Source organism: Chrysemys picta, chromosome 2 (genome assembly GCF_011386835.1).
Source record: "Chrysemys picta bellii isolate R12L10 chromosome 2, ASM1138683v2, whole genome shotgun sequence".
Lineage (NCBI taxonomy): Eukaryota > Metazoa > Chordata > Testudines > Emydidae > Chrysemys > Chrysemys picta.
Genome location: NC_088792.1, coordinates 196598657 through 196625905, shown reverse-complemented (window position 1 = coordinate 196625905; position 27249 = coordinate 196598657). Strand labels below are relative to the sequence as shown.

Genomic DNA, 27249 nt, shown 5'->3' with positions numbered 1-27249 from the left:
TGGCAGAATAATTTCTATAAACAATTTTTGATTATCAGCAAAACTTTTGTTGCAACAATTTGATATTCAGATTGTTTTGATTGGACCCACACAGCTCACATGGAATGTTTGTGTTCCCTCACTGGAGGAGTGTAACTCTAAGAATCACATATCTTATGATTACAAATTTGAAATTGTGTTTTTGATTATATTCTGAAATATTCAGTGAAGATTTTGCTGCTTCAGTGAATATGCCTGCCCATAAACTCATTTACTAGAATATTCAAGTAAAGAAAACACAAAAGAGGAGCAAAAACAATTAAAGGAAGTTTCTTTCAAAATTAAAATTAATATTTTCAGATTTTTTCCCCATATTTGCCCTGCTGTATGTAGTGCCATGTAAGGTCATGCAGACTGAAATATTCCCATTCATCAAATGAATTTTTTTATCATCCAGTGGTGATGAGTCTAATGCAAAATGAATGATCTGTTGTGTGACTCTATGAGAGTATCCATTACTAATTTTGGCAAGCTTGTGCCACAGTAACACTATACTCAACATATAGACTTATTGAAATAGATAGGACTGTGAAGTATGGGACTTCCCAATATGAGTAAGGATGCCATAAACTTTGCCTTTGTTTACAATTAGTTATACACCATAGCTGGAGAGAGAGACAGGATTCAGCTTTGCTTTTCCCCAAAGGCTATCACACTTTCCAGAACCCTCCATGGAACTGTTCTTAATTTAAATAGCTTTTGAGGCCTTCTGGTGCCAGGATGCCTTTTCCCTTCAGAGTTAAGTCCCTAGCTCTGGAAAAAGGGCAGGAGGAGAGCATTTTACAGAAGGTCTCTTGTAGCATGCCAAGGGAATAGGGGCCCTGTTACAATTTATGATCTGTGATACTCTGACCTACCCAGGATACAATCGAGACTGATGAGTAGCTGTGTCATCCCTCTAACTAGGGGGTCTTTCATTATACTTTGCTACTGTAGCCTCCAGCCTGGACTGCCCACAAAAAGCCTCCAGCATGCAACATGCAAGTCACTCCCAGCTATGTCTGTATGTGTGCTCCAGCCAGCCAGTCATATCTTAGCTTGGTTATTTTGCAGGCTGGCCCCAACAACACTCCCCTCCTCCCCCACCCCACATCTTACAATTTCCCCCGGAAATAAATTTCTTGTATTGTCTAGCCCTCTCCTGGACAATGCAAGTTTATATAAAGTCTATTATTTTTTTAATAGAAATAATAAGCATACAAGTTGCCACCCCAAATGGAGTTTCTCAAACACTTCAATTTAAACACACTGGATTAAACAATAAAACAAGTTTATTCATTATAAAGAGAGAGATTTTAACTGAGTACACATAATGAGGCATAAAGATCAGAAATGGTTACAAGAAAAATAAACATAAAACACAACTAGCGCCTAACTCAACAAACTGTGTTAAATTCAAAGCAAAGTTCTCACCACATGCTTTCAGCAGTCTTACTGACCAAACTTCTTAGTTCAGGACCCCTTCTCCCAGAATCCAACTAATGCTTCCTTTGTTGCTTCGGGTGCCATAAATGCAATGGTCTGTGAGGGGAGGGCCTTGTAGAGTTTCCCCCTCCTTTTTATAGTTTGTTCCCCATTTGAAAAACATTTGCAGCTGGATACCAGGAGACAAAAAGTCTATGTGGAAGGATGTTCCCTGATACTTTTTTTCTCACCTGTTTGAGCTGTTTTTCTCTCCCCTGCCTGCTTGATGACTGTTTACTGCTTAAATGCAAATTAAGCAGAGCACAAGGTCCTTTGTTTAGGACAGACCTCTTTTCCAACTTCTACTTGGGTAGGGCTGTTGTTTGGAATATGTGCTAATAACACCATACATGGAAATCTTATAACTTCACATACGGTGTTGCCACACGTGTATTTTATCAGGATGATACTGAACAACAAATTATGAGTTTTCAAATGATTCCTTACAAGGCATACTTTGTAAAAAGATTATTATGATAGTGTGTAAGGTCTGAATACAAGGGTACTGTCATAACTATAAAGGGAAGGGTAACAGCCCTCCTTTGTACAATACTATAAAATCCCTCCTGGCCAGAGACTCCAAAATCCTTTTACCTGTAAAGGGTTAAGAAGCTCAGGTAACCTGGCTGACACCTGACCCAAAGGACCAATAAGGGGACATGATACTTTCAAATCTTGTTGGGGGGAAGGTTTTTGTTTGTGCTCTTTGTTTTGGGGTTGTTCGCTCTTGGGACTAAGAGGGACCAGACATCAATCCAGGCTCTCCAAATCTTTCTGAACAAGTCTCTCATATTTCAGACTTGTAAGTAAACAGCCAGGCAAGGCGTGTTAGTTTTATCTTTGTTTTCTCAACTTGTAAATGTACCTTTTACCAGGGTGTTTACCTCTGTTTGCTCTAACTTTGAACCTAAGGCTAGAGGGGGGTCCTCTGGGCTCTTTAAGTTTGATTACCCTGTAAAGTTATTTCTCATCCTGATTTTACAGAGATGATTTTTACCTTTTTCTTTAATTAAAAGCCTTCTTTTTAAGAACCTGATTGATTTTTCCTTGTTTTAAGATCCAAGGGGTTTGGATCTGTATTCACCAGGGAATTGGTGAAGAGTCTCTCAAGGCTACCGAGGGAAGGGAATTAGCACTTTGGGAGTGGTGGCAGCGGACCAGATCTAAGCTGGTAGTTAAGCTTAGAAGTTTCATGCAGCCCCCATATTTGTACCCTAAAGTTCAGAGTGGGGAAGCAGTTTTGACAGGTACATTCTGTCACAGATACTTATTCAGGAGGATAGCTTGCCTGTCCCTATATGTGAATTTTCTTGCAGTTGGCTGAAGTATAAGGATCACTTCATTGTTTGTGGTAGCTTAGATCTTTACAGTTAGCTCACACTGCTAGTGATTGTGAATAGTGAACATAAGCTATTTTAGGGATCTGGCATCCCAATAGAAGTCTTTCAAATCTCCAAATCAGTGGGAGCCAGCATGTCAGCCACCCACTAGAAAGGGCTATGCAGGACCTCAGAACATGGATTACAAGTCTCTGCTCAGTTCCATCCTGTTTATTGCTTAAAGTTCTTAAATCTGCTTTATCTACCCAGCCTCACACTTGGCCTTTGCAAAAGAAGCATTATCTTTTTAATTTCCTGAAATGTAATAAATTGTTGAGTTTTCTTATATATGCCATCATAACTGCAATATTCTTTGACCTTTGCAGAGCTGGCCAAATAACAAACAGGCAGAGGAGTCCTTTAGAATGTTGTTTATATACACAAGAATCTCATCCGACTCCAATAAGAGAAATGTACTTCCCTTGTAGTCGGGGAATATTATATAGAGGTTTGAGCAGACCGAGATTCTATTCCCAACTGTCGCTGACTCATTGTGTGATCTTGGGGGAAGAGATGGATCCCCTCTGAGCTTAATTTAACTTGTGCATTAGGTATATAGTAAAATATTTAATGGGCACATAATTTGTAAAGCGTTTTGTGCCTGTTGTAGAAGGTGCTTTGTAAATGCAATGCATTATTTATTTATTTGCTGCTACTAACTGTTGATATAAGTTCAGTCGGATAGTTCTTCTGGCAATTCTATTCTAAATTACTAAAATAATTTTAGGTAGTGACTTGTACTATGCTTGAGTAACATTTGTTACTTGTTTAATAATATAGGGCTGGATTATGCTCCCCCTTAGCTAAATTGAATAGTACTTTATTCCACAACTCATCCTGTTGAAATAAGAGGCAACTCTTGAAATTGCTTGTTTCCTTGTGCTCCTATGTCTGTCTATATCCATCAGTTGACTCTTGTCTTATACTTAGATTGTTATCACGCTGGGGCAGTGACCATCTTTTTCTTCAGTGTTCATATGGCACCTAGCAGAATGGGATCCTAGTCCATGACTGGGTCTGTTCCACAATTCAAATAATTATTAATAAGTGAGGTGCTGTTCAGCATAAGTAAGGATATCACAGTCTGGCCCTAGTGGAACGTATGTACTGAGAAACTGAAATTCAATAGGTAAATCAAGTATCCAAGGTTGCTTGTTGTTGGTTTGGAGAATTAAGGTTCTTTTAAGACTCATCCAATTACTGTAATGCTTCTTTGCTGAAAACACTGTTTTGCTGTGTAGCACAGGTGGAGGGTTTTGCTAACTTCAAGATTCATGCTCCCCCACCCCAACACACACACGAAGGCATATTGCCCAAAAAAGGAAAACTCATTTTGACAACTGTTCGATAGTAGGAAAGATTTGCGCAAGTTGGACTCAACTCCCTAAGAACTGTTCGAGTCCCGTATGTCAGGGAGAAGATTGTGGTAAAGTGTTTTTTTTTAAACAAACAAACAACCATAATACAAACCAAACCAGCCTCAGATCATGAAAACTCTCTATAAATACCACACTTCTCTGTCATTTCAACTTTACTTAAATGAAAGGGCAAACCCCACAATTTATAACTGTTTCAAGAGCCTTTTAAAAAAGTTGTTCTCAATGGAAACAAGTTACTCTTCTTTGAAATATAAACCAAATGTCTATTATTGAACCTCGAAACACATGTGGGAATTAATGAACAGGCATCTTAAATTCTTGTAAAGCTAGGATGTCACTGAGGCAAATTAAGGGATGAAAGCTCTTGCTTAGCTTCAGATCTTTTGGTTAAGAATGCTCCAAAGCAGCCGCCCTGTGAGATTTAAAATTAAATTAGAAGAAATAATTGCTATAATCCCTTTGCCTAAAACAATCTTTGCCATTTACATAGGTTTTTCAACGCAGTTTGTGTAACCTATTGCTGCTGCCACCCCTGCTGGGTTCGTCTGTCATAATCCAATCGACTACAAGAAAAGCATGCTAATGTTTGTAAAAATCCCACTTGGAATGAACATCAGTGGTTCCAATTTTCCCTTGCAAAGCTGAGGAACATAAAAATTCAGATGTGGGTCAGTTTCCCCCCCCACACTCCGAGACTGTACAGATCAGGAAAAAACTAATACATGGATTTGTTTTTGTTCCATTGGATGAAAACCTCACTTGTCAGTGTACAGTAGCAAAGAGAAATATTCTATGGTTTCACACATACAGAAGTGCTGATTCTTCAAGTAAATGATAGCTTGTCAGATTCTAAGGATTTTGTTTGAGTCCTTTATCATTTTTAAAGGTCCCCTCCAAGGATTAGTTCATTCTAATTCTTTTCTTGACTGCCGTAGAGCACACTTTAAATTCTACTAAAACCATATAGAATGTTCATATAGATTATTCTTGGGTTTGGACTATAATAATTATGTGCAGCTCAAGGCAAAAAAGAAATGCAATTAGAAAATTAAATCATACTAATCCAATTTTAAATCTCATTTATACATAGAAATATGGCAAACTGAGCATATTGTACAAGACATTTTGTTGTAAGGTAATTTTAAACTGTGTGTACAGGATTTGGGAAAATGATGGGCCATAATAATAGGGTTTAACATGTTGGAGGTTTTTTGGTTGTTGAATAAATTAAAAGCGTTATTATCATTATTATTTGTTAATTGCCAATAATATTCTTAATTCAAGAAACATAATGAAGGACAATCCCTGCACTGAAGAGCATTCAGCTAAAAAAGACAGATACAAATAAGATAGGATGCACTAGTAGACCCAGGGAAAAAAGTTAACTTACATTTCCTCATTACATTTCCAATTCAGGAAAGTACTTGAGTATGTGTTTACATCCATCTGTTCAGGACTTAGGCCCTTTGTCAAGAAAGTACTTAAGCAGATATCTAACGTGGGTACACCCATGACTTCAATGAGCACTAAACGTGTGATTAACTTTAAGCATGTGTGTAACTGTGGTCTTGAACATGGATGTAGTGTGAGAGTATAAACACGTAAAGAGGTATGTCTTAAGCAATAACTAAAGAACTCCCTGACTGTGAAGTTCCTTCCTTTATTAAACTCTCTGCAGCAACACATCCTGGCCTCTGATAAATGTGGAGGACGAAGAACTCTATAACCACACCATATCTTCCTTTCTTGATAATAAAGAGATTAAAACTTAAATTACAACCCAGTGTGTATGCACACAACAATTCAAAATAAACTTCAAATTCCTTAAAACTATTTACAGAATTATGTCCCCTTATCAATTCCTTTTAAATAGGAATGAACAATATTCTAACGATCAAGTCTATAAGGAGGGTCTAATCAGTCCTCCACACCAAGTTCTCACTTCTGTTGTGTTTTGTGTGTGGAGCCCTTGTGGCAGGGGCTCACTTCCTGACAGAGTACCACAGGTCTCAGATTCTCTTTGTGTTGGGGAAATACCGAAGATGAACCCAATTCCTCGGGATAAGTCCTTTTGGCGTCTCCACTCAGCAGGGTATGGGAGTTTCTGTCAAATTCTGAACAGTTCCAGATGTCTGATTTCAGTTGAAGTAGCACTTTTGTTCTGTGACAAACACCGACGTTTTGTTGTTGCCGAAAGTTATTTCAGCATCCTGTTTTCGAAATTCGTTCAGGTCAGGCCACTTAGAGTCTTTAGTTATCTTCTGATCGGAAGTTCTGCTGGAGATAATCCAGATGCAATCAGTGCTGATTGAAATGCCATGAGTGCCTTATACAGTTCCACTGATTTTTGTGGAAGACTTTCTCAAGTCTGCACTTTGCCCTCCACCTCACTGTTGCTTTGAGGATAATGTGGCTGTTAGTACAATATTCAAAATCAAAATCCTGTTCAAAGAATTAAAATTGAGGCACATAATCAGATATGAGAACTTCTGGAGCTCCATGTCTTGCAAATATTGACTTTGGTTTCTGATGACCTGTACTGATGAGGTCTGTGTAAATATAGCCAACTTAATATATGTGGAGAAGTAATTGGTGTCTACAATGTATGTATGTCCTTTCCAGGAAAACAAATCTACTGTTCCTCGCTGTCATGGTCTGGTGATTTTCTCCTTGTTATATACCTAGCAGCCCTCCTACTAAGGTCTAAATTTGCCAACTCAGACCAGGACACCATATTAATTGCATTTGAGCCCTGCACTTGTTCATACCTAAGTGTCCCTCACAAATTTTGGAGAGCATCTCTTTTTGAAGTACCATAGGGATAAAAATGCCCCATCCTTTCAGAAGCAGACCTCTGACCATATGAAGGGCAGTTTAGACTTGTCAATATGGTAAGAGACCAGTTGAAAGTTGACGCCTTCAGCCCACAACTCAACTCTGCCAAAGGAGAACATTTTTGGCAAGTCTCAGCCTTCCATTGTTGATGTCTAATTTGCTGAAGTCATCTGGCAGATTGTGGAATTGCCATCAGAACAAGTTCAATGTAGAGTTTGACATCTTTCTCTAAAGCCTGTTCTTTTATTGGTGGTTGCTTAATTGGGACTTCAGATAGAGTGACTGCTGCTATGAGTGCTTTCTCTGATATGTGTTCAATGTTGAAAGAAAATTGCATCAGGCGTTGTCAAAATCTTTGACACTCAGAAGGTTGTCCAGTGCTTTTGAACCGAAAAATGTCAATAAAGGTTTATGGTCTGTCTCTATGTTAAAATCCAAGCCAGACAGATGTGCACTGATTCTTCAGTGGCTCAAGTGACTGCTAGATCTTCCTTTCTCACTTGAGCTTACTGCTTCTTGATTTCTGAGAGACTTCTTGATATTAATTCAATAGGTCTCTGGTCTGTTTCTTGTTGCTTTTTAGTGAGCGCTGCTCTTAACTAAATGAAGATGCAGCTGCTGCTACTGTTACTGGATAGTTTGCAGAATATTGTGCCAAAACAGGTGGAGATGACAGTACTTTTTATTTTATTAAATGTGGGTTTGTTGTGTGCTCCCCCAGATCCATCTGTTGTGACCACTGAGATCTCTTAAAGGTTTTGTTAGATGAGGTAAATTTGATAAGAAATTCCCACAATGATTTGTCATGCCAAGGAATCTTCTTACAGCAGAGACATCTTTGAGTTCAGGTAAGACAAGTAAGGCCTTCAGTTTGTCTGAATGCAGCTGAATTCCCTGTATGTGAATTATGTGTCTTACCAATTTTATCTGCTGCTTTCCAAATTCACATTTCTAATTCAGAGTAAGGCCAGCTTGTTGGAAACATCTTAAAATTGCAAGTAGTTGCTCAGCACATTTTTTATCTCTCTCATATTCCAATACATCATCTGTGTGGCAAAGGATGCTAGGCAAACTAGACACAATCTGAGAGATTCTTTTCTGGAAATGTTCTGGTGCTGAAGATCTGCAAATGGAAGCTGACTGAAAGAGTACCTTCCAAACAAGCTGATGGATGTAGTTAATGTTGTAGATTCTTTATCAAGGGATATTTTCCAGAAGTCTGCTATAGCATCTAATTTTGAGAATGTTTTGGTATCAGGAGTAAGGTCCTCAGCTGTGCTTGCTCAGTACTTTTGATGCCCTAATTTGCCAGCTAGGCTCCCCTGCCTGATTGGCTGAGGAAGCCAACAGGCCAGTTAGTAAACCTAGCAGCAGCAGTAGCTTACTGACTGCTTAACACACACACACACACACATGGGATCTCTGCCTTCCTGTGCTCATCTCTCCAAGCCCTGCTCCTGTTTTGCTCTTCCACAGCTCCAGCCCAGATCCTACCCTGCATCCAGCCTTCATCCTGCCCTGCATCCAGCTTTGTTCCTATTCTGTTCAAGCCTTGCTCCTGCCTCAGAACAAATCCTGCTCCTGCCTTCTCTGACTCCTGGTGATCTGGTTCCAATTCCTGACTATGACTCAACCCTTGGCTCTGATATTTGGACTCTGACCACTAGGCCTGACCATCTACGAACCCAATCCACTGACATTTGGCGTCTGGTAACAGAACTCATGTCTGATCAACTGTGGAAAGTATATCACTTTCTCTACACATGCTTTTATTAAGTTGTATAAGGCCCACAAAAATGCAGATTTCCATATTGGGCTTCAGTACTATAACAACCCCCACACACCAGTCAATGCGCTCTTCTCTCTGGACAGAACCCCCTTAGCTTCCTTTTTCTTCAATTCATCTTTAACTTACTCTAGCAAGGGTACACATATGCAATGTGGGGCTATGAGAGCAAAGGAAGTTGCTGATGGCATCAATTTTAATTTATTCTCCCTGAAAGCTTTCCTAGCTTTGTGAAGACATTGATACATCTCCCTGATGAGTTTTGCTTTTGCAATTAATGCTTAATATCTCTACTAGGTGTAGTCTTGCACTGAGGGCAGCCCTTCTAGAGGAGTTTAGTCCTTGTATTACATATATTAGTTCTTGAAGATCTTTCTGTCTTTTCTCCAGTTTCCCAAGGAACTGGCCACAAACATCTAGTGTGGTGTTACTAGCTCCATGTAGAACAGGGGTCGGCAACCTCTGGCACGCAGCCCATCAGGGTAATCTGCTGGTGGGCCATGAGACATTTTGTTTATGTTGACTATCCACAGGCACGAGCCCCAACTGGGGGCTGCGGAAAGCGATGTAGGCCTCCTGGACATGCTGGCTGCCGCTTCCTGCAGATCCCAATGGCCGGGAATGGCAAACCACGGCCACTGGGAGCTGCAGACAACCGTGCCTGCAGATGGTCAATGTAAACAAAATGTTTTGCGGCCTGCCAGTGGATTACTCTGATTGGTGAGCTGCTGACCCCTGATGTAAAATCTTATTTGGTCTTTGTGGATCTGCGTTCTGAGAGCAATTATAATCTTTTGTTGTTGTTGCTGTTGTTGACTGCTGCCTCAGTATCAACTTTAAATGTAAGGTTTTCCTATTTTAGATTCTTTCATGTTTAGGTTTTGTCTGTTCTATTGAGGATATAGTCCCTACAAGTATGGACTCAGTCATTTTATGATAACACTACCTCTTGGATTGTTTCCACTACTTTTGGTCACCTCATCGACTCAGACTTTAAGGCCAGAAGGGGACAATCCTGATCATCTAGTCTTACCTCCCGCACATTGCAGGACACAGAATCACACCCAAAACCTGTAGCTGAGTTACTGAAGTCCTCAAATCATGATTTAAACATGTCAAGTTACAGAGAATCTCCCATTTACCATAGTTCAAACCAGCAAGTGACCCTTCAGGGTCTTTATCATCCTCCTCTACATTCAGATCCTTGAGTTCTTCAGTCCAGTTCACTTCCCTGACTAATTCCCTTAATGTTTTAATGTTTTCCCTTTTGAAATCAATTTCCTTAGTTCCAGACCTATTTTTGATGGTCTTTCCATTTAGTGTAACTTGATTAACTCATGATCACTCAAACCAAGGTTTTCCCCTACAATCAGTTCTGCTAAGAGGTCCTCAGTACTTTCTAATACTAAAGCTAAAATGGCATCACCTTTTGTTGGTTCATTGACTACTTGAAGAAAAAATCTGTTGGCTATCACATCCAGGAATATTTGGCCCCTACTATTATTAGTAGCACTTGTCCTCCAATCTATATATGGGAAATTAGTCTCCCATAATCTCATAATTCCCTGTAGTATTTATTTAATTGACAATATTAAAGATGTCTCTATCTATATCCAGATCAGGTCCTGGGAGTCTGTAGCAGACCCCAATCGCTATCCCAGTGGAGCCTCAGGGCTATCCCAGTGGAGCCTTTCTTTCACAAAGTCATTTTGACCCAAACAGAATGTTTTAGCTATTCCATCACTTCTTGTTTCTTTACAGTTTACCTTGTCACTAATATGCAATGCTACTCCATCATCTTTACCTTTTATTTCTGTCTTTCCTGAACAGCACATAACCTTAATACCTGTGTTCCAATATCTGCAAACAATTGTAAAAGTTCCATTTTTGTGGCATCTCTTACATTCTGCCTCTTTAGCTGGACATTGTGGTCATCTGTGTTTTGGAGTCTCCCTATACTTAAGTGAAGAATCTGACTGAAACCAGTAATATATGCATTGAAGGTGATCACTGTATCCACCCTGTGTTTTAGACTGGAAACATAAGATAGATTGTGGCACACAAATGAAGGGCGATGTATAGGGTCCAATCTAAGGAAGGAATTTGATCAGACAAATGATCACGCCACAGGCCAGTGTTTTTAACAATCGGGGAAAAAAAGAAGGGTTGGGTATTCAATATATCGTGGTGGAGGAAAAAATACAATTTGGTTATAATGTGTTGAGGAAGAGGGATTAAGTCTAAAATGACACTAAAATTGCAAGCTTGAGACACAGGTTATGAAAACACTTAAAAACAATCAAAGAGGTTATTTGAGTGCAAACTTGATCTTTTAAAAAGGTGTTCAACTGTTGACATAATATCCCTGTGTGTAAGCAGCCAACTCAGGACAATGTAAACTAAACTGTACCAAATCTGCTGTTCCCAAAATATTTCTTGTTGAAGAGGATAAAATTCATCAGTCATGAAGTCAAATCCCATGATGGGTGCCTGAAGGTTCTTTTACCAACATTCCTTTTGAGAAATAATTCTGAGAACTTTTCCCCGTGGCTTCAGCACTGTGAAGTTTGTAACATAAAGCTAGGAATTTTGCTACATCAGTTTGAAAAGTAAAATTGGAACTTGGAGGGAAGTTAGTCAAAACTGATAAGTAATAGTACTGAGCAATCCTGTAGGGAATATTTTTTGTTTCCCCCATTTAGGATTCTATAATATTACTTGCTACAGAAACTGAAAAATGTAAAGAAAAACATAGTCATTAAATTACTGCTCAACACTGAATACTCTTCTGGATGGTAGAAGAGATAAAATAAAACATGTCTACTCTGGAACTTCAAAGCAATACAATCCAAAAGTCAGGCCAGAGAAGGTTTCATTTTGGACGTATTTTCTCTGCTAAATCTGGGGTCCAAGTGTTGGAAACAAAGACCATTTTCCAGCAACCTTTGTATCTGCCATGTCCCAGATGAAATAATCAGAGAAATAACGGTGTACTGAGGTGACTGTGTGTCAGGATGGCCAGTGTTAGCTCACCGTTTCCTTGTGCTCCCCTATCTGTCTTGTCCACCAGTTGTCTTGTCTTATGCTCGGACTTTAATGTCTATGGAGCAAGGGCTATCTTCTTGTTGTTCTGTGTTTGTACAGCACCTAGCAAAATTAGTTCCTGGTCCCTGAGTAGAATCCCTAGGTGCTACTGCAATACAAATAATAAATAAAATATATACATGACACCAATAACCTTATGTGTTATATAACGGGTATCAGGCTCTAACACTAGATCAGGCAATTTTCTTACAAACAACCATAACTTTATGAAGTTTTCTATTAAAAAATTGGTTATAGGTGACTGGTTAGATGTATTCAGACTAATTACAGTGAGCTTGCAGGTTGGCAAAGGGGCTGTCATTCTCTGTGACCATGTAGTATGCCATTCTAATAAGAGTGCACTCTTTGTTTTGGACTTCATCCAACTGAGTATGTATCAACACAGACAGATTTCATCAGTGATAATATTAGAGTGATTCAAAGAAAGTGGTTTTGAAATACTCTGATGTTATAATTGGTTACAATTCTTCCATGGATAGATTAGAAACACAAATGACAGATGATACGATATCCTGATGGATATCACAGAGTATTCTGATTTGTGTAATAGCCATTGATCCGGCCAGTGCCCTCAAGTAGATAGCTTCTTTTTTTAGAGGAAGAAATGGTTCACTTTGAGATTTAAAATATTTTCTCTTCCTTACCCCACTTTGCTCTCATTGCAATAGAGACATAGCTGTGTATAAAGTTTTGTAGGCAAAAGTTGGGAATGACTGCATTACTCATGAGTAGCAAAACCATAAGGAAGTTGTTCAGGTCATCCAAAACCCCTTCACTCAAAAGCACACCAGACCACCCTGCATTTTTGTTTTGCCTTACATTTAACAAAAACTATTTTAGAAGTGGTTTGCAGCATTCTTTAAATGTTACAATTTGCCTAATAGACCTATATCCTGTAGAACGACTATTAATCCACCTGTATGTGTGCTTTGAGGGAAGGAAAATATATGTATGCAGAGAAGGAAGTTAAACTCCTTATCTATCAGAGATGCCCAGCCCCTATATGAAATGAGCAGTTTCAATGCCTTCATAAAAAGCAACAGAGGGTCCTGTGACACCTTTAAGACTAAGGCCTTGTCTACACTACGAGAGTAGTTCGATTTTACTTGCATCGAATTTTTGGAATCGATATTGCAAAGTCGAACGTGTGTGTCCACACTAAGGACAGTAATTCGACTTTGTGAGTCCACACTAACGGTGAAAGCGTCGACATTCGAAGCGGTGCACTGTGGTCAGCTATCCCACAGTTCCCGCAGTCCCCTCTGCCCATTGGAATTCTGGGTGTAGCCGCAAAAGCCTTCTGGGTAACAAAATGTGTCCAGGGTGCTTTTGGGTAACTGTCGTCATCCGTCCATCACTCCCGCCCTCCCTCCCTGAAAGCGCCGGCGGGAAATCAGTTCGCGCACTTTTCCAGTCATTGACAGCGCGGACGCCACAGCACTGCAAGCATGGAGCACGCTGCGACCATCGCTGCAGTTGTGGCCGCTCTCAACGCCTCGCAGCTTATCATACAGCTTTCCCTGAGGCAGATGCAGAAAAGTCAGGCGAGGAGGCTACGGCACCGCGGTGATGGCCTGAAGTCTGAGAGTAGCACAGACCTCTCAGAAAGCACGGGACCCAGCGCCGAGGACATCACGGTGGCAATGGGTCATGTTGATGCCGTGGAACGGCGATTCTGGGCACGGGAAACAAGCACTGAGTGGTGGGACCGCATAGTGCTGCAGGTCTGGGATGAATCCCAGTGGCTGCGAAACTTTCGCATGCGGAAGGGAACTTTCCTGGAACTTTGTGAGTTGCTGTCCCCTGCCCTGAAGCGCAATGACACCCGGTTGCGAGCTGCACTGACTGTCCAGAAGCGAGTGGCCATAGCCCTCTGGAAGCTTGCAACGCCAGACAGCTACCGGTCAGTCTCGAACCAGTTTGGGGTGGGCAAATCTACCGTGGGGGTTGTTGTGATGCAAGTAGCGAAGGCAATCGTTGATGTACTGCTGCCAAAGGTAGTGACCCTGGGAAACGTGGAGGCGATCATAGATGGCTTCGCAGCGATGGGATTCCCAAACTGCGGTGAGGCCATAGATGGAACTCACATCCCTATCCTGGCACCGGACCACCAGGCCACCCAGTACATTAACCAAAAGGGCTACTTTTTCATGGTGCTGCAAGCACTGGTGGACCACAGGGGACGTTTTACCAACATCTACGTGGGATGGCCGGGCAAGGTTCATGACGCTCGTGTTTTCAGGAACTCTGGTCTGTTTAGACGGCTGCAGCAAGGTATTTACTTCCCGGACCACAAAATAACTGTTGGGGATGTGGAGATGCCTATAGTCATCCTCGGGGACCCAGCCTACCCGCTAATGCCCTGGCTCATGAAGCCCTATACTGGCGCCCTGGACAGTGAAAAAGAACTCTTCAACTACCGGCTGAGCAAGTGCAGAATGGTGGTGGAGTGTGCTTTTGGCCGTCTCAAGGGGAGATGGAGAAGCTTACTGACTCGCTGTGATCTCAGCAAAACCAATATCCCCATTGTTATTGCAGCTTGCTGTGTGCTCCACAATCTCTGTGAGAGCAAGGGGGAGACCTTTATGGCGGGGTGGGAGGTTGAGGAAAATAGCCTGGCTGCTGATTACGCACAGCCAGACAGCCGGGCGATTAGAAGAGACCAGCGGGAAGCGCTGTGCATCCGGGAGGCTTTGAAAGCTAAGTTCCTCAGTGAGCAGGGTAACCTGTGACTTTAAAGTTTGTGTACAGAGAAGCTGAACCTGCCCCCGTTTCTTTACCCAGTTAATGTTGACTATCCTATCCAGTTACATACCCCCTTCACCCCCCTTCCAACACACGTTTCGAAATAAAAATAGTTCTACTTTGTTAATGCACACCGTTTTCTTTAATACTGTTTTCGCGGGAATTTTTTAAAACTGGGACGCAGACTGTGGTGCGGAGCGGGTGTAGTGTAGTGACGCGAATGAAGCTTCTAAACTCAAGGATTGACAGGCTCCGCTGCGGTGGGATGGTTGTTTCAACGGAGCCTGTCACCCCTCCTGATCGGGACTGTGTGTATGGGGGGGCTATGTGACTTTGTGGCAGGGGGAGGACGGTTACAGATCCCCTGCTGCGTGGCTCTGTGATCCTGCATAAGGACCGCCGCTTAAGATCTGTAACTGCCCTCCCCCGCCACAAAGTCACAGAGCAACCCACCCCCCACCACATAACATGAAAACCACCTCCCAGACTAACCAGGGTAACTAGTCACTGCATCACTGCACTGTGTATGTGCCCTGCTGCTGTACCTGCCCCCGCCTATGTACCCTGCCAAAGGTGACTGTCCTGTCCAATTACCAACCCCCTTTCCCCTCCTCCTCCAAAAGAACATGATTGAAACAGTAGTTAACAGAAACGTATTTTTTATTATCAACTACACATGGAACTGGGAGGTGAAACTTGGACGGGGGCTTGTGTCAGATGGGAAGGAAAGAACTTTTCAAATTTTGGGGAATGAGAGCCTTCTGCTACTAGAGCTCTCTGCAGGGGTGGAGTGAGAGTTAGCACGGACTCTGCCGCCTCTCCTTCTTTGCACTTTGGGTGAGGTGGGTATGGGACTTGGTGGCGGGGGAGGGCGGTTAGAGATAGACTGCAGCGGGGCTCTGTCCTCCTGCCTCCGTTCCTGAAGAACATCCACAAGGCGCCGGAGCGTGTCTGTTTGCTCCCTCAGTAGTCCAAGCAGCGTTTGAGTCGCCTGCTGGTCTTCCTGCCGCCACCTCTCCTCCCGATCCATGTTTGCTTGGTGCATTTGGGTCAAGTTCTCCCGCCACTGGGTCTGCTGTGCTGCCTGGGCTCGGGAACAGGCCATAAGCTCCGAGAACATGTCCTCCCGTGTCCTCTTCTTCCTACGCCTAATCTGCGCTAGCCTCTGGGAGTGTGATGCCAGGCTAGGTTGTGAGACAGTCGCAGATGGGGCTGTGGAAATGGGAAAAAGGGAGTGAATTCCTCAGAAAGATAAATGTAGTTGTGAACAAAGAACATAGTCTTTCTCTGTGAACAAGACCATGCACAGCACCTATCACATGCGCACTCAGCACAAGGTCGAATTCTCGGCCTTCGCATTCAGTGCCTGGGGTCTTGCACAGCACATTTGAGAAGCGGGGCAGCACAAGGGAATTTCTGTTGCAGGCAGACATGGTAAGCCGTAGACTTGTGGCAGTTTAAAACTTTTATATTACCACTGGCCTCATTTCACATTTAAAGCAATGTCAGTCCCTGCTGCCAGCAATCCGGCAAGCGGGAACTCTGCCCCTGTCCCACCCCCTCGCGGCTGTCCCCGGGAACGATCCCTTTCGGCTGCCCCTCTCCCGCCTCCACCGCATGGCTGCAAACCAGCGGTTACAGTTCTGTAAAGGAACGGGCAAGCAGTCCCAACACTAACATTCCCCTACCTAATTCAAAGCAGGTCACCATGAGCGACATCACCCTGATGAGGATCTCTGAGAGCGAGAGAGAGAGAGAATGCTCCGGGAAAGCCTCCAAAGACCAGGGCTATATGCCGCCCTGCTGTGCAGAGCAATGATTCCCGAGTACTTGATAGTCTCGTGGCGCGGCAACGTGTCGTACTTCGGAGGACCCAATAAGGCCGCTCTCCCCAGGAACCTCATGCAACGGCTTTCCAATTACCTCCAGGAGAGCTTCATTGAGATGTCCCAGGAGGATTACTGCTCTATCCCCGGACATATAGACCGCATTTTACTGTAGCTGCAGTAGCAGGGACTAAACAGTAGAGCGGCTTGGGCAGGACAATCACGGAAAACCGGACATTGCTAGATTTTTTTTCAAAACTTGCACTGCCCATGACTGAACCGTTAAGCGCCTAGGGCAAAGTAATCATGAACAACCCATTCTTTTAATTGTTAATATTCCTGTTCTGTTAAAAATAAATGTTTAGATGTTTACAACACTTACTGGCTGATCCTTCCCCAGATTCTGTGTCCGGGGTAACGGCTGGGGACGCTTGGTAGGGGATCTCTGTAAGGGTGATGAAGAGATCCTGGCTGTCGGGGAAATCAGCGTTGTGAGCGCTGCCGACTGCCTCGCCCTCCTCATCTCCTTCCTCATCTTCCCCGTCCCCTAACATGTCCGAGGAACCGGCCATGGACACTATCCCATCCTCAGAGTCCACGGTCACTGGTGGGGTAGTGGTGGCGGCCGCACCGAGGATGGAATGCAGTGCCTCGTAGAAACGAGATGTCTGGGGATGGGATCCGGAGCGTCCGTTTGCCTCTTTGGTCTTCTGGTAGCCTGGTCTCAGCTCCTTGATTTTCACGCGGCACTGCCTTGCATCCCGGCTGTATCCTCTCTCTGACATGTCTTTAGAGATCTTCTCATAGATCTTTGCATTCCATTTCTTGGAGCGCAGCTCAGAAAGCACGGACTCATCGCCCCACATAGCGATCAGATCCAAGACTTCCCGATCAGTCCATGCTGGGGCCTTCTTTCTATTCACAGACTGCACGGCCATCACTGCTGGAGAGCTCTGCATCGTTGCCAGTGCTGCTGTGATCGCCACGATGTCCAGACAGGAAATGAGATTCAAACTGGCCAAACAGGAAAAGGAATTCAAATTTTCCCGGGGCTTTTCCTGTGTGGCTGGTCAGAGCATCCGAGCTCGTACTGCTGTCCAGAGCGTCAACAGAGTGGTGCACTGTGGGATAGCTCCCGGAGCTATTAGCGTCGATTTCCATCCACACCTAGCCTAATTCGACATGGCCATGTCGAATTTAGCGCTACTCCCCTCGTCGGGGAGGAGTACAGAAGTCGAATTAAAGAGACCTCTATGTCGAACATAGAGCATCGCAGTGTGGACGGGTGCAGGGTTAATTCGATGTAACGGCGCTAACTTCGACATAAACGCCTAGTGTAGACCAGGCCTAACAGAAGTATTGGAGCATAAGCTTTCGTGGGTGAATGCCCACTTCATCAGACGCAAGACCCTCTGTTGCTTTTTAGAGATTCAGACTAACACAGCTACCCCTCTGATACTTAATGCCTTCATAATATGTAGTAACATAGATCATCTAAATTCAAATGGAAATAAGCAGCAAGACATATTTTATAGGAAGCTATGGATTGTCCGGCATTGTTAGGTCACTGGGTAAAAATTTGGATCCACACCTATGTATTTGATTATTAATAACATTAATTGTTACTTGTCTTACTGTGGCATCTCCGAGCCCCAGTCATGGAACAATACCCTATTGTGGTAGGCACTATACAAATACAGAAAAAAAAAAAGATACAGAAGCATTCAGTGCCACTCCATGTGCCGTTACAGTATCTATTTTGATGTAGTGCATATTGCTTCCCCTAACAGCACGCTGCACGTTTAATTTAGCAAATCCATTTGATAGATATTAAAAAACTGTCATTGTTATGTGTCGAGGGAATAGGCTCTCTTTCCTCTCTGAACTTTCCCTCCTCTTGTCACAGTTCAGGGCAACTTATTCTTCCTCTGAAGCCTGCAAGAGTACTCAGGCTTCTAGTTCCCAGTCTGTGCGCTTTGCAGGAAGTTTTTGGGGTTTTGGTCTGTTTTCAAGTCTGTAGCTTATTGATTCCATATATTTATGTATTTGGTGTTCTTTAAAGTTCATTCTCGTCAGAAAAAATATTTTTCCACTATAATGCCTCTGACCTATTATTTTTCCCTCTTATTTTAAAGTGATGTATTGTTCTGATATGACAAATATTACTGTCCCACAAACAGCTATAAATGTTAGTGTCACTAGTCAAGGATCAAACAGCAAAAGTGATCATTTGTAGTGTGGCACAGCCAAAGTGTGCCCTGGGAATTCTCCCCACAAACATGCTGTGCCTTTGTCACAAGGAAAATAAAATTTCTCTGAAAATGGGTTACATATTGAAGACCCAACCCTTCAAACCCTTTTGTAAGTAAGGCATTTATGGGATTAGATTTTTCTGCTTACATGATAGCAGACCCATGAATTACTCTAGTTACTGTCAACTTTTGAAGGGTGAGAAAACAATTAATTAAAAAAAACCATACATAGACAATTATTTGGCTTCAGGATAAAGCAGGGGCAAAGAGTCCTCTCTATGGTTTACAACCATTTCTCAAGGAGTTTTTATCTTTCCCTCCCTGAGAGAGAATCAAATATTTCTTTTTTTAAAAAATTAGCTAAATTTTGCCTGCTATGATTTAGATTTAGCAATGAGAATAACTGCTTTTCCCTCACGTCCATGGAGCTGAAGGGGAAGTCAGGCCCTTTCACATTTCAGGAGTTCCAGTCCATTTCTGATTAGGATCAGGCACTAGGCAATATAATTCTTAACAGCAGTGGCTCCAGGCACAAGCACTCCAAGTGCATGCCTGGGGCGGCAAGCCATGGGGGAGCGGCCTGCCAGTCGCTGCGAGGGCGGCAGTCAGGGAGCCTTCGGCGGCATGCCTGTGGGAGGTCTGCCGGTCCCATGATTTCGGCGGCAATTCGGCAGCAGGTACGCTGAAGCCGTGGGACCGGCGGACCTCCCGCAGGCATGCCACCGAATCCGCGGGACCGGGGACCTCCCGCAGGCGCGCCACCAAGGTCAGCCTGCCTGCCGTGCTTGGGGCGGCAAAAAAGCTAGAGCCACCCCGGATTCTTAATGCCATAATTTCCCAAAGGGCTTGTATTCGTGATGCATTAGTCCACACTGGAGTAAATTCTAGTGCACACTAGTGTGTTTATGCACTAACTGGCACATGTGGATCCTACTGGCATGCACTAAAAGTTCCCTAGGGCATATTAACATAGCAGTGTTTGAAACAGAAGTTTGTTAATGGCCATTATAGAACTTACAGTGTGTACCAGCTGGGTGTAGATGGACCAGTCATTTTGCTAACGTGCTAGTGTGCACTGAAGGGTTGAAAATCCTAGTGCGGACTAATGCACCCTGTAGACAAGCCCTAATACCAAATGTAATTATGTGCTCCTCAGTCCACTGCTTTTTAGCCCAAACTTGTCTCTTGGACTTCTCTCAGGTATACGAGGCACTGGATGTCATGGGTATAAAGATGGCCCGTTACTGTCCCAAAGGAACTGTATACCTCATCATATAAATAAGAAATTATAAATTCCAGCTGTCCAGAGCAGGAGGTTAGGTTTAAATGTGTCTAAGCCACACTCCAATCAGAGTGATAACATTTTGCCTAACTAATATTCACACTGTGATTCCATGAGCCAATGTACTTCTGCCTCCTGTACTAACATACTCTGTGGTGCTGCTGTGTTACATTAGAGCTACTATGGTTCACCCTAGAAGTAGCAACTGTTCAGTCATGTAAGAAGCAATTCCATTATACGCAGAAATGGGTCCAAGCCAAAATCCCATATCCAAACACTCCCAAATTCAAGAAAAGTGCAGATCCAAACTTCATTGCGCAGTCATAATTTTAGATGTAAGATTATAAATCATTTGGAAAAATGTGCATGTTGGGATTCTTTCTGGATAAAAGTATCAGAGGGGTAGCCGTGTTAGTCTGGATCTGTAAAAAGCGACAAAGAGTCCTGTGGCACCTTATAGACTAACAAACGTATTGGAGCATAAGCTTTCGTGGGTGAATACATCTGATGAAGTGGGTATTCACCCACGAAAGCTCATGCTCCAATACGTCTGTTAGTCTATAAGGTGCCACAGGACTCTTTGTCGCCTTTTTCTGGATAAAAGAAGCTATAAAGATTAGAATAGTGTTATTAGATCTAGTTTGAGAGACACTGTGTTAGGGAGCCAGTATGTTCTGACCTGCCACCCAATGACCTGGTAACAGTTGCTAGAACTTGAAGTTCTACTTTGGCAGAGGACTCCAATCCTGGGATTTGGTTGGACAAAGTCTGAGATACTGATTGGTTCCCTGCCTCTATTTAAACCAAGCAGGAAGAGGAAGTGATCGGTGGCATTTTCCCTGCTCTGGACTGCTTCCCCTGCAATACCTGTTTCTGCTGCCTGACCCTGACTTCCTAGAACCCTGACCCAGACCACTTCTTGGGCTTGACTCCCAGGGTGCCCCTCTGATCTCCTGGAAACCTGACCCAGCCTGCCTCCTGGCTCTCGATTTCTGCTCAGATCACCCACATCACAGTTGTGATACACTGTCAATCTGAAAATCATATTTGTCTCTATATTTTCCCCCTAGTCTAGTTACAAGTAACATGGAAGATAACCGTAACTGAAATAAGTTCACCAAAACCACTGATTTTTTCCCCTCCAGTTTATTTCACTATTTTGTCAAGTCATTTCCATTGTTCTTTTGAGTGGTCAGTTTTTTCCTTCTGAAAAAGGTGTCGAGGGGGAGAGATCACTTTTTTCCTTTCCTTTCCTTATTTTATTTTATTTTATTTTATTAGAAACAGGGAGCAGAAAAAACTTTTCAAAATAAATAAAATCATACAACTTAAAGGGTACTCTACCAGAAATCATGGTTTTAAAAATCAGTTAAAAAAATCAAGTTAATATTGATCCTTTAATTTTTGTTCATATAATAGGCATGAGTAGGAATCTGTGAATATGGACAGGCATTTGAAGGAGATCCTCATCTGAATTGATTTACAAAAGGATTGTCCACTGAATGTACACTTGTGTTCTGATCATGCAATGCGTAGTAGGTGAACTACTGCCTTTTCCTGGCACCTGATTGACTTCAGTGGAAATTTATACACTTGCAGCATCTGTAGAACCAGAGCTATAAATATGTGAACTATCATTGGTACCATGAAAGCATTTCATATTTGTTTGTACAGTAACTCGTCACTTTAAGTCCTCCTGGTTAACATTGTTTCCTTGTTACGTTGCTGATCAATTAGAGAACATGCTCATTTAAAGTTCTGCAATGCTCTACTCTTATGTTGTTTTTGGCTGCCTGCTTTCTCCACAGCTGGCAGCCTCCCTACGACCCCCCCGCAGTGCCTCCCACCCACCAGCAGACCCTGCGGATCAGTGCCCTCCCCCTCCTTCCCCCCCATCTGTGGCAATCAGCTGACTTGCGGCGTTTCGGAGGCAGGCCGGAGGCCGGAGGAGCAAGGACTCAGTACGCAGGCTCCCCCTCCCTCCCCTGCCTCCCCAACGCTGCAAGCCAGCTGATTGTCCTGGGCAGGAGGGGGGGGGAGGGAGGGGAGCCTGCGTGCCGAGTCCTCGCTCCTCCCCCCTCCCTCCTGCCCCCTAAACACCATAAGCCAGCTGATTGTCCCAGGGAGGGGGGAGGAGCAAGGACTCAGTGTGCAGGCTCCCCCTCCCTCCCCTGCCTCCTGCCAGCGGCAATCAGCTGGCTTCTGGCGTTTAGAAGGGAGGGAAGGGAAGGGAAGGAGCGAAGATGCAGCATGGGAAGTAAAGGGGGAGGAGGTGGGGGGGAGAAGAGGCAGGACAAGGATGGGGGCTTGGGGTAACGGGGAGAGTGGGCAGGCTGAGGGTTGACCCCCCTCCCCGACCCTGGTGCTTGCAGAGTAGGGGAAGCTGCCGCTGCTGTGCAACGTGCTTCTCCTAGCCTACAGCACCTTCAGCCTCCTTGCCTGCCTCATCTCCAGTGCCAGTGGGCTGTGCCTGTGTGGGGTAAGGCCGGGGCACCTCCTAACTATAGTACTGTACTGTATGTATAGTATGTTTGTAAACATACAGCACATGCACACTACTCCCCTCCCACAGCGTAGTATTAAATTCCTTGTTTAAAATTGTTTAAAATGTATATAATGCCTTTTGTCTAGCAAAAAAAAAAAAAAAAAATTCCCTGGAACCTAACCCCCCCTATTTACATTAATTCTTATGGGAAATTGGATTTGCTTAACATCGTTTCACTTAAAGTCGCATTTTTCAGGAACATAACTACAACATTAAGTGAGGAGTTATTGTATTTAATTTTGGCTGTTGAGATTTTGTTCAGGATTGTTTAATGGGAGCACATTTCCTAGTTCTTTACTGATGCTAAATAACTTCTGTCTTTTAGCTGAACATACTACCTGACCTACACCAAAATGAAGTGGAAAGGAATTTTGAAAATATAGAGGATGAAACTTGTGCCCGAACCAATATGGACAGAAAGATGTGTGAATTAAGAGCAGAGGTAATGTTTTTCCAAGGCATCTCTAACTTCTTGTACAGATACATAACTCTGCATATATATTAAATAATAGTTTCTATGAAGTTTCAGTTTTGTAACTTTATGTATCTTTGGAAAATTTAACGACTAGTGCACAAATCAGGGCCGGCTCCAGGCACCAGCCCACCAAGCATGTGGTTGGGGCGGTGCCTGGAGGGGGGAGGTGCGGCGGGGCACTCTGGCCCGAGAGCGGGGCCGCGACTGGGCTCGCCGCCCTCCCCGCGGTGCTCCGGCCGGTCGGGGAGAGCGGGGCCCCAATCGGGGAGAGCGGGGCCCCAATCGGGGGGCTCTCCACCCTCCCCCCGGTGCTCTGGCCGCCAGGGAGAGTGGAGAGCCCCGGCCGGGCTCTCCGCCCTCCTCCCGGCGCTCTGGCCGCCGGGGGCTCTTCGCCCTCCCCCCGGCGCTCTGGCCGCTGGGGAGAGCGGAGAGCCCCGGCCGGTCGGGGATTGTGGCCCGCGGCCGGGCTCAGCGCCCTCCCCTGCCGCGCGGGGGGGGGAGGGGGTGGGGGGCGGGGCGGGGCGGGGCGGGGGCGGGCGGTGGGTGGCTTTTTTGCCTAGGGCGGTAAAAAAGCCAGAGCCGGCCCTGGTACAAATCATTGTAATGCCCAATGTCTCCTGTACAAACAAAAAGTTCTCTAATAGCAGATAGGCAAGGAAAAAATAGGAAGAGAAAAATTACTGATTTGTTGGCATTTAACAATAACATTGTGCAATGATATCAGCTTGCAGCAGACTAAGATACATTTGAATGGTGCAGAAAGGAAGAAATATTTCATTTCCAAAGATGCCTGAGCTCAAATGCATGTCTCATTGTGAGTAAAAACTCATTAATAAGTTCAATCTGTTGCCAGGTTTGGTGTCTCAAGATATTGTCAGATCCAGTGACATATATCATACATTTGGTATAGCTTTTGGTCGACTTAATGGTGTTCTTGGAAGACATTCTCACAGTAAGAAACAAACAGTGTAATTTTATTTTTGTCTTGTATTGAACAGATGTTTGAGATACTTGTCAAATAAAATTGTGGCAAGAATATGTCTCCTCCTGCATGGAGAGCGCATCATGGATACTGGAACTCTTTGTTCACATTTTTTAGATGAGAAAAAAGTAATCCAGAGATGGTCATCTGTACAGTATTAATCATTGCACAGAACTGCCAAAGATCACCCCCACTGAGTGACATTTATGCCTGTAGACCACCACCCTGCCTGATGGGACAGCAGCACTGTTAGAATTTCACAGAGGCAGGCAGCAGGGATTGCCCTGCCATTGATCCTTTCAGACTCTGAGGTCTTCTGCAATGCTCACTCAGCTCTCATAGCCGCTGCAGAATAACAACCAGGGAGAACAGGTGGCAGCAGAACACTAAGTGAGATGAACGATGTAAACCCAAACAACACAGGTAGCCAAGCCCACTTGCTCCTGAATCCCCTCTCCAGCTGCTTCCTCTACCTGGCAATAGAGCTCTTGTATGAAGGGGGCTTCCTATCACATGTTTATAGGGAGCATGGTGGATTGGTTACTGCCTCCCATTCCTATTTGCTCCCTGTCAGTGGCTGGGAGAAGGGATTTGTATCACCCTGAACCCATGCCTGGCACTGCTTTTTGTAGGGTGGTGATGGGATGGTAATGCGAGTTTCTGTGAGAAACATCACAGATGGAACAGCTGTGCACAACTTAGCTATGATTGGCTGAATTTTAAGACTGGCTCCTGACAATCAGAATAGAACTGTGAGTAATCTTTGACATAAGTTCATGTTATGTGTCCATATTGTTCAGAGTAACTAAACATCCTGATACAAAAAGAAGTTTGGAGAGAGCATATTAATAATGCAGAGGTGAACAATGATCTATTAGTTAATGCAAAGGACTGGGACTTGAGTCTGCCTTCAGTTCTTAGATCTGACACAGTCTTCATGTGTAATGGGGGCAAGTCACTTACTCTTTGGGCCTTAGGTTCCTATTCATAAAATGCAGATAATAAAACTACATCACTAGACTTAAATCAATAAATACTTGGGATTCTCAGATACACTGATGATGGGCTGTGAGATAGTTCTTTCATTTCATTGTGCTCCTTGGGTTTTTGTGGCCTTTCTTTATATACAAAAGTCTTAATTTATACTTCATATGTGCTTTAATTCCAAGATCACAAAACATTTGCTGGTAGGGAATTGCCATTTATGCTATCTCTTCAGGACAAAGATGGCTCAGATATGTGCTTAGAGGAGCAATGCCTCTAGCTCCACTTTTCATGTTGCCTGTATGAATGGGAAGTAAAAGAGTATGCAAAATTCCCAGGCAGACTGCATGCTAAAACCAGCTTCCCATAGGCCCCATTAGAGCAAGAGAACTGAGACAAGAGGTCTTTGTGTTCTACTTTGTCATTATTTTCAACATATAAAGCACAGTTACCAAACAGGGCTCTTCCCTATCACAGACATGAGTTTAGTCAAAAAAAAAAAAAAAGGAATTAAAGGGACACTCTAATTTATTTATTTTTTAATTGACTAATTGTAAAACATTTCAATATGATAGAGCACCATTTAAAAAGTGTGTTCTGACTTTGGGGGAATGAAAGAAAATCCTGTACCAACTGCCACATTCTGGGATACAATCCAGATTAGTGAGGGGTTGTGTCACTGCCTGGACTGCAATCAGGGCAGAGGGGCTAGGCACAGGAGCACCGCCAGCTTTTCTGCCACTTTGTTTTCTTCTGTCCATTCTCCTTCTACTTCATCTTTGCCAGCATCATCACAAAGCATGGACTCTTTTGTTGAAAATAGTGATATGAGTAACAACAAAAGTGAAGCTAATTCCATTCCTTCATCTTCTAATAAGAATTTTGCTATTCTAACGCCTATGCCTGGAAGGTCTTCAGATGATCGTCAAATTGGTATTGAGAGGTTTTTGGATAGAATATCCCATGACCAGAAAAACAAACTTGACTGTAGGTTTGCTAGAGGTATTTATGCCAGCAATACTCCATTTCATATACAGAAGCTCCCCGGGTTATGCAAGACCTGACTTACGCAAATTCGACCTTACGCAAAAAGTTCCATAAGTCATAAATACAATTTTTGAGTTGCGGAAAATATTGCGTAGCATATGGAAACGCAAAGTACTGTACTGTAGTGCGGTGTGTGGAGGAATACAGCAGTAGCATCTCCTACAAGGGAAGGCTTTGCACTCTCACAGCCTCTCAGTTTCGTGTTATTTCAGTGATACTGCAATAATAATATTTCTGTTATTTCACCCTATTATTTCATTCAAATCACACCTGGAAAGCGACCAAGTGATAGCAAGATTGCAGGACCAGTTTGTAAGTGAAAGAAGATTGATTTAGAGCAGAAAATGTTGTAATTGTTTGTTTTTTATGCTTGCACAATTTACATTTCCGACTTACGTAAAATTCAGGTTATGCAAGGCTTTCCGGAATGGAACGATTGCATAAGCTGGGGAGTGTCTGTAGTCAAAATCTTATATGTATTCAATTTACAAAGTGCCAAGTAGGAAATGGCTTGCAGGAAGTCTTCTGAGTGCCAAAGCAGACAATGTGAAAAATAAAAGCTCTTCATGAGTCTGATGGATGGAGCAATATTTGCAGTGAGGGTGTCATCAACTTCATGGTAACAGCTCCACAACAAGTGTTCTTACAATGCACAACTGAACATTGCCACATAGCTCAATACATTGCTGTCCAGTTTAAATATGTAAACCATGAATTCGGTCCACAGAAGGTTAATTTGCTTGTGACTGATGACGCAGCTAGTATGAAAACTGCTTGGGCTTTGTTGATAAATGAGAATCTACGCCTTCTCTGTTTGGATGTATTGCTCATACAATGCAACTTTTCATCAGTGATGCTGAAGATCTGACAGCTTTCTCATCACATGTATCAAAAGTTGAGAAGTATTGTCAGTTATTTCAAAAACCAATAGTACCAGCAGCCATTTTCCAGCATCATTTAATACAGCCCCCAATTTCATCCACACTGAGTAAGTCTTGTCATACTTGATGGGCATCTTCTATTAAATGCCTCAAAGATCTTCAGATATGATAGAAGGCTGTTCAGTCAGATGCTGTTGAAGAAAAGGTGTCTGAGTGTTGGCCCCAAGTAATCTGCACTGACAT

The 27249-nt window shown here is 43.3% G+C and overlaps 2 protein-coding genes across 4 annotated transcripts in view; one reads left to right on the top strand and one right to left on the bottom strand.

The window, feature by feature from the left end:
- Window positions 1-27249, top strand: part of CCDC102B (coiled-coil domain containing 102B) — a 362186-nt gene that overhangs the window by 83089 nt on the left and 251848 nt on the right. For all 3 annotated transcript variants that reach the window (XM_065585187.1, XM_005281488.4, XM_065585188.1), the window contains exon 5: window positions 22963-23079. In XM_065585187.1, the coding sequence (XP_065441259.1) occupies window positions 22963-23079 (117 nt within the window). The remainder of the gene's footprint in view (window positions 1-22962; window positions 23080-27249) is intronic.
- Window positions 15274-17355, bottom strand: LOC135981674 (uncharacterized). Its single transcript, XM_065585185.1, has 2 exons — window positions 16941-17355; window positions 15274-15944 (listed from the first exon to the last, which is right to left on the bottom strand). The coding sequence occupies exons 1-2, from the start codon at window positions 17341-17343 to the stop codon at window positions 15469-15471; spliced, it is 879 nt and encodes a 292-aa protein (XP_065441257.1). The 5' UTR covers window positions 17344-17355; the 3' UTR covers window positions 15274-15468.

What these genes read in the sequence shown, in the direction of transcription:
- LOC135981674 (XM_065585185.1), bottom strand. Translation starts at nt 17,343, where the DNA reads ATGTCAGAGAGAGGATACAGCCGGGATGCAAGGCAGTGCCGCGTGAAA. An exon ending in ATCTGGGGAAGGATCAGCCA is followed by an intron (nt 15,945 to 16,940) that starts GTAAGTGTTGTA and finishes CCATTTCCACAG; the next exon opens with CCCCATCTGCGACTGTCTCA.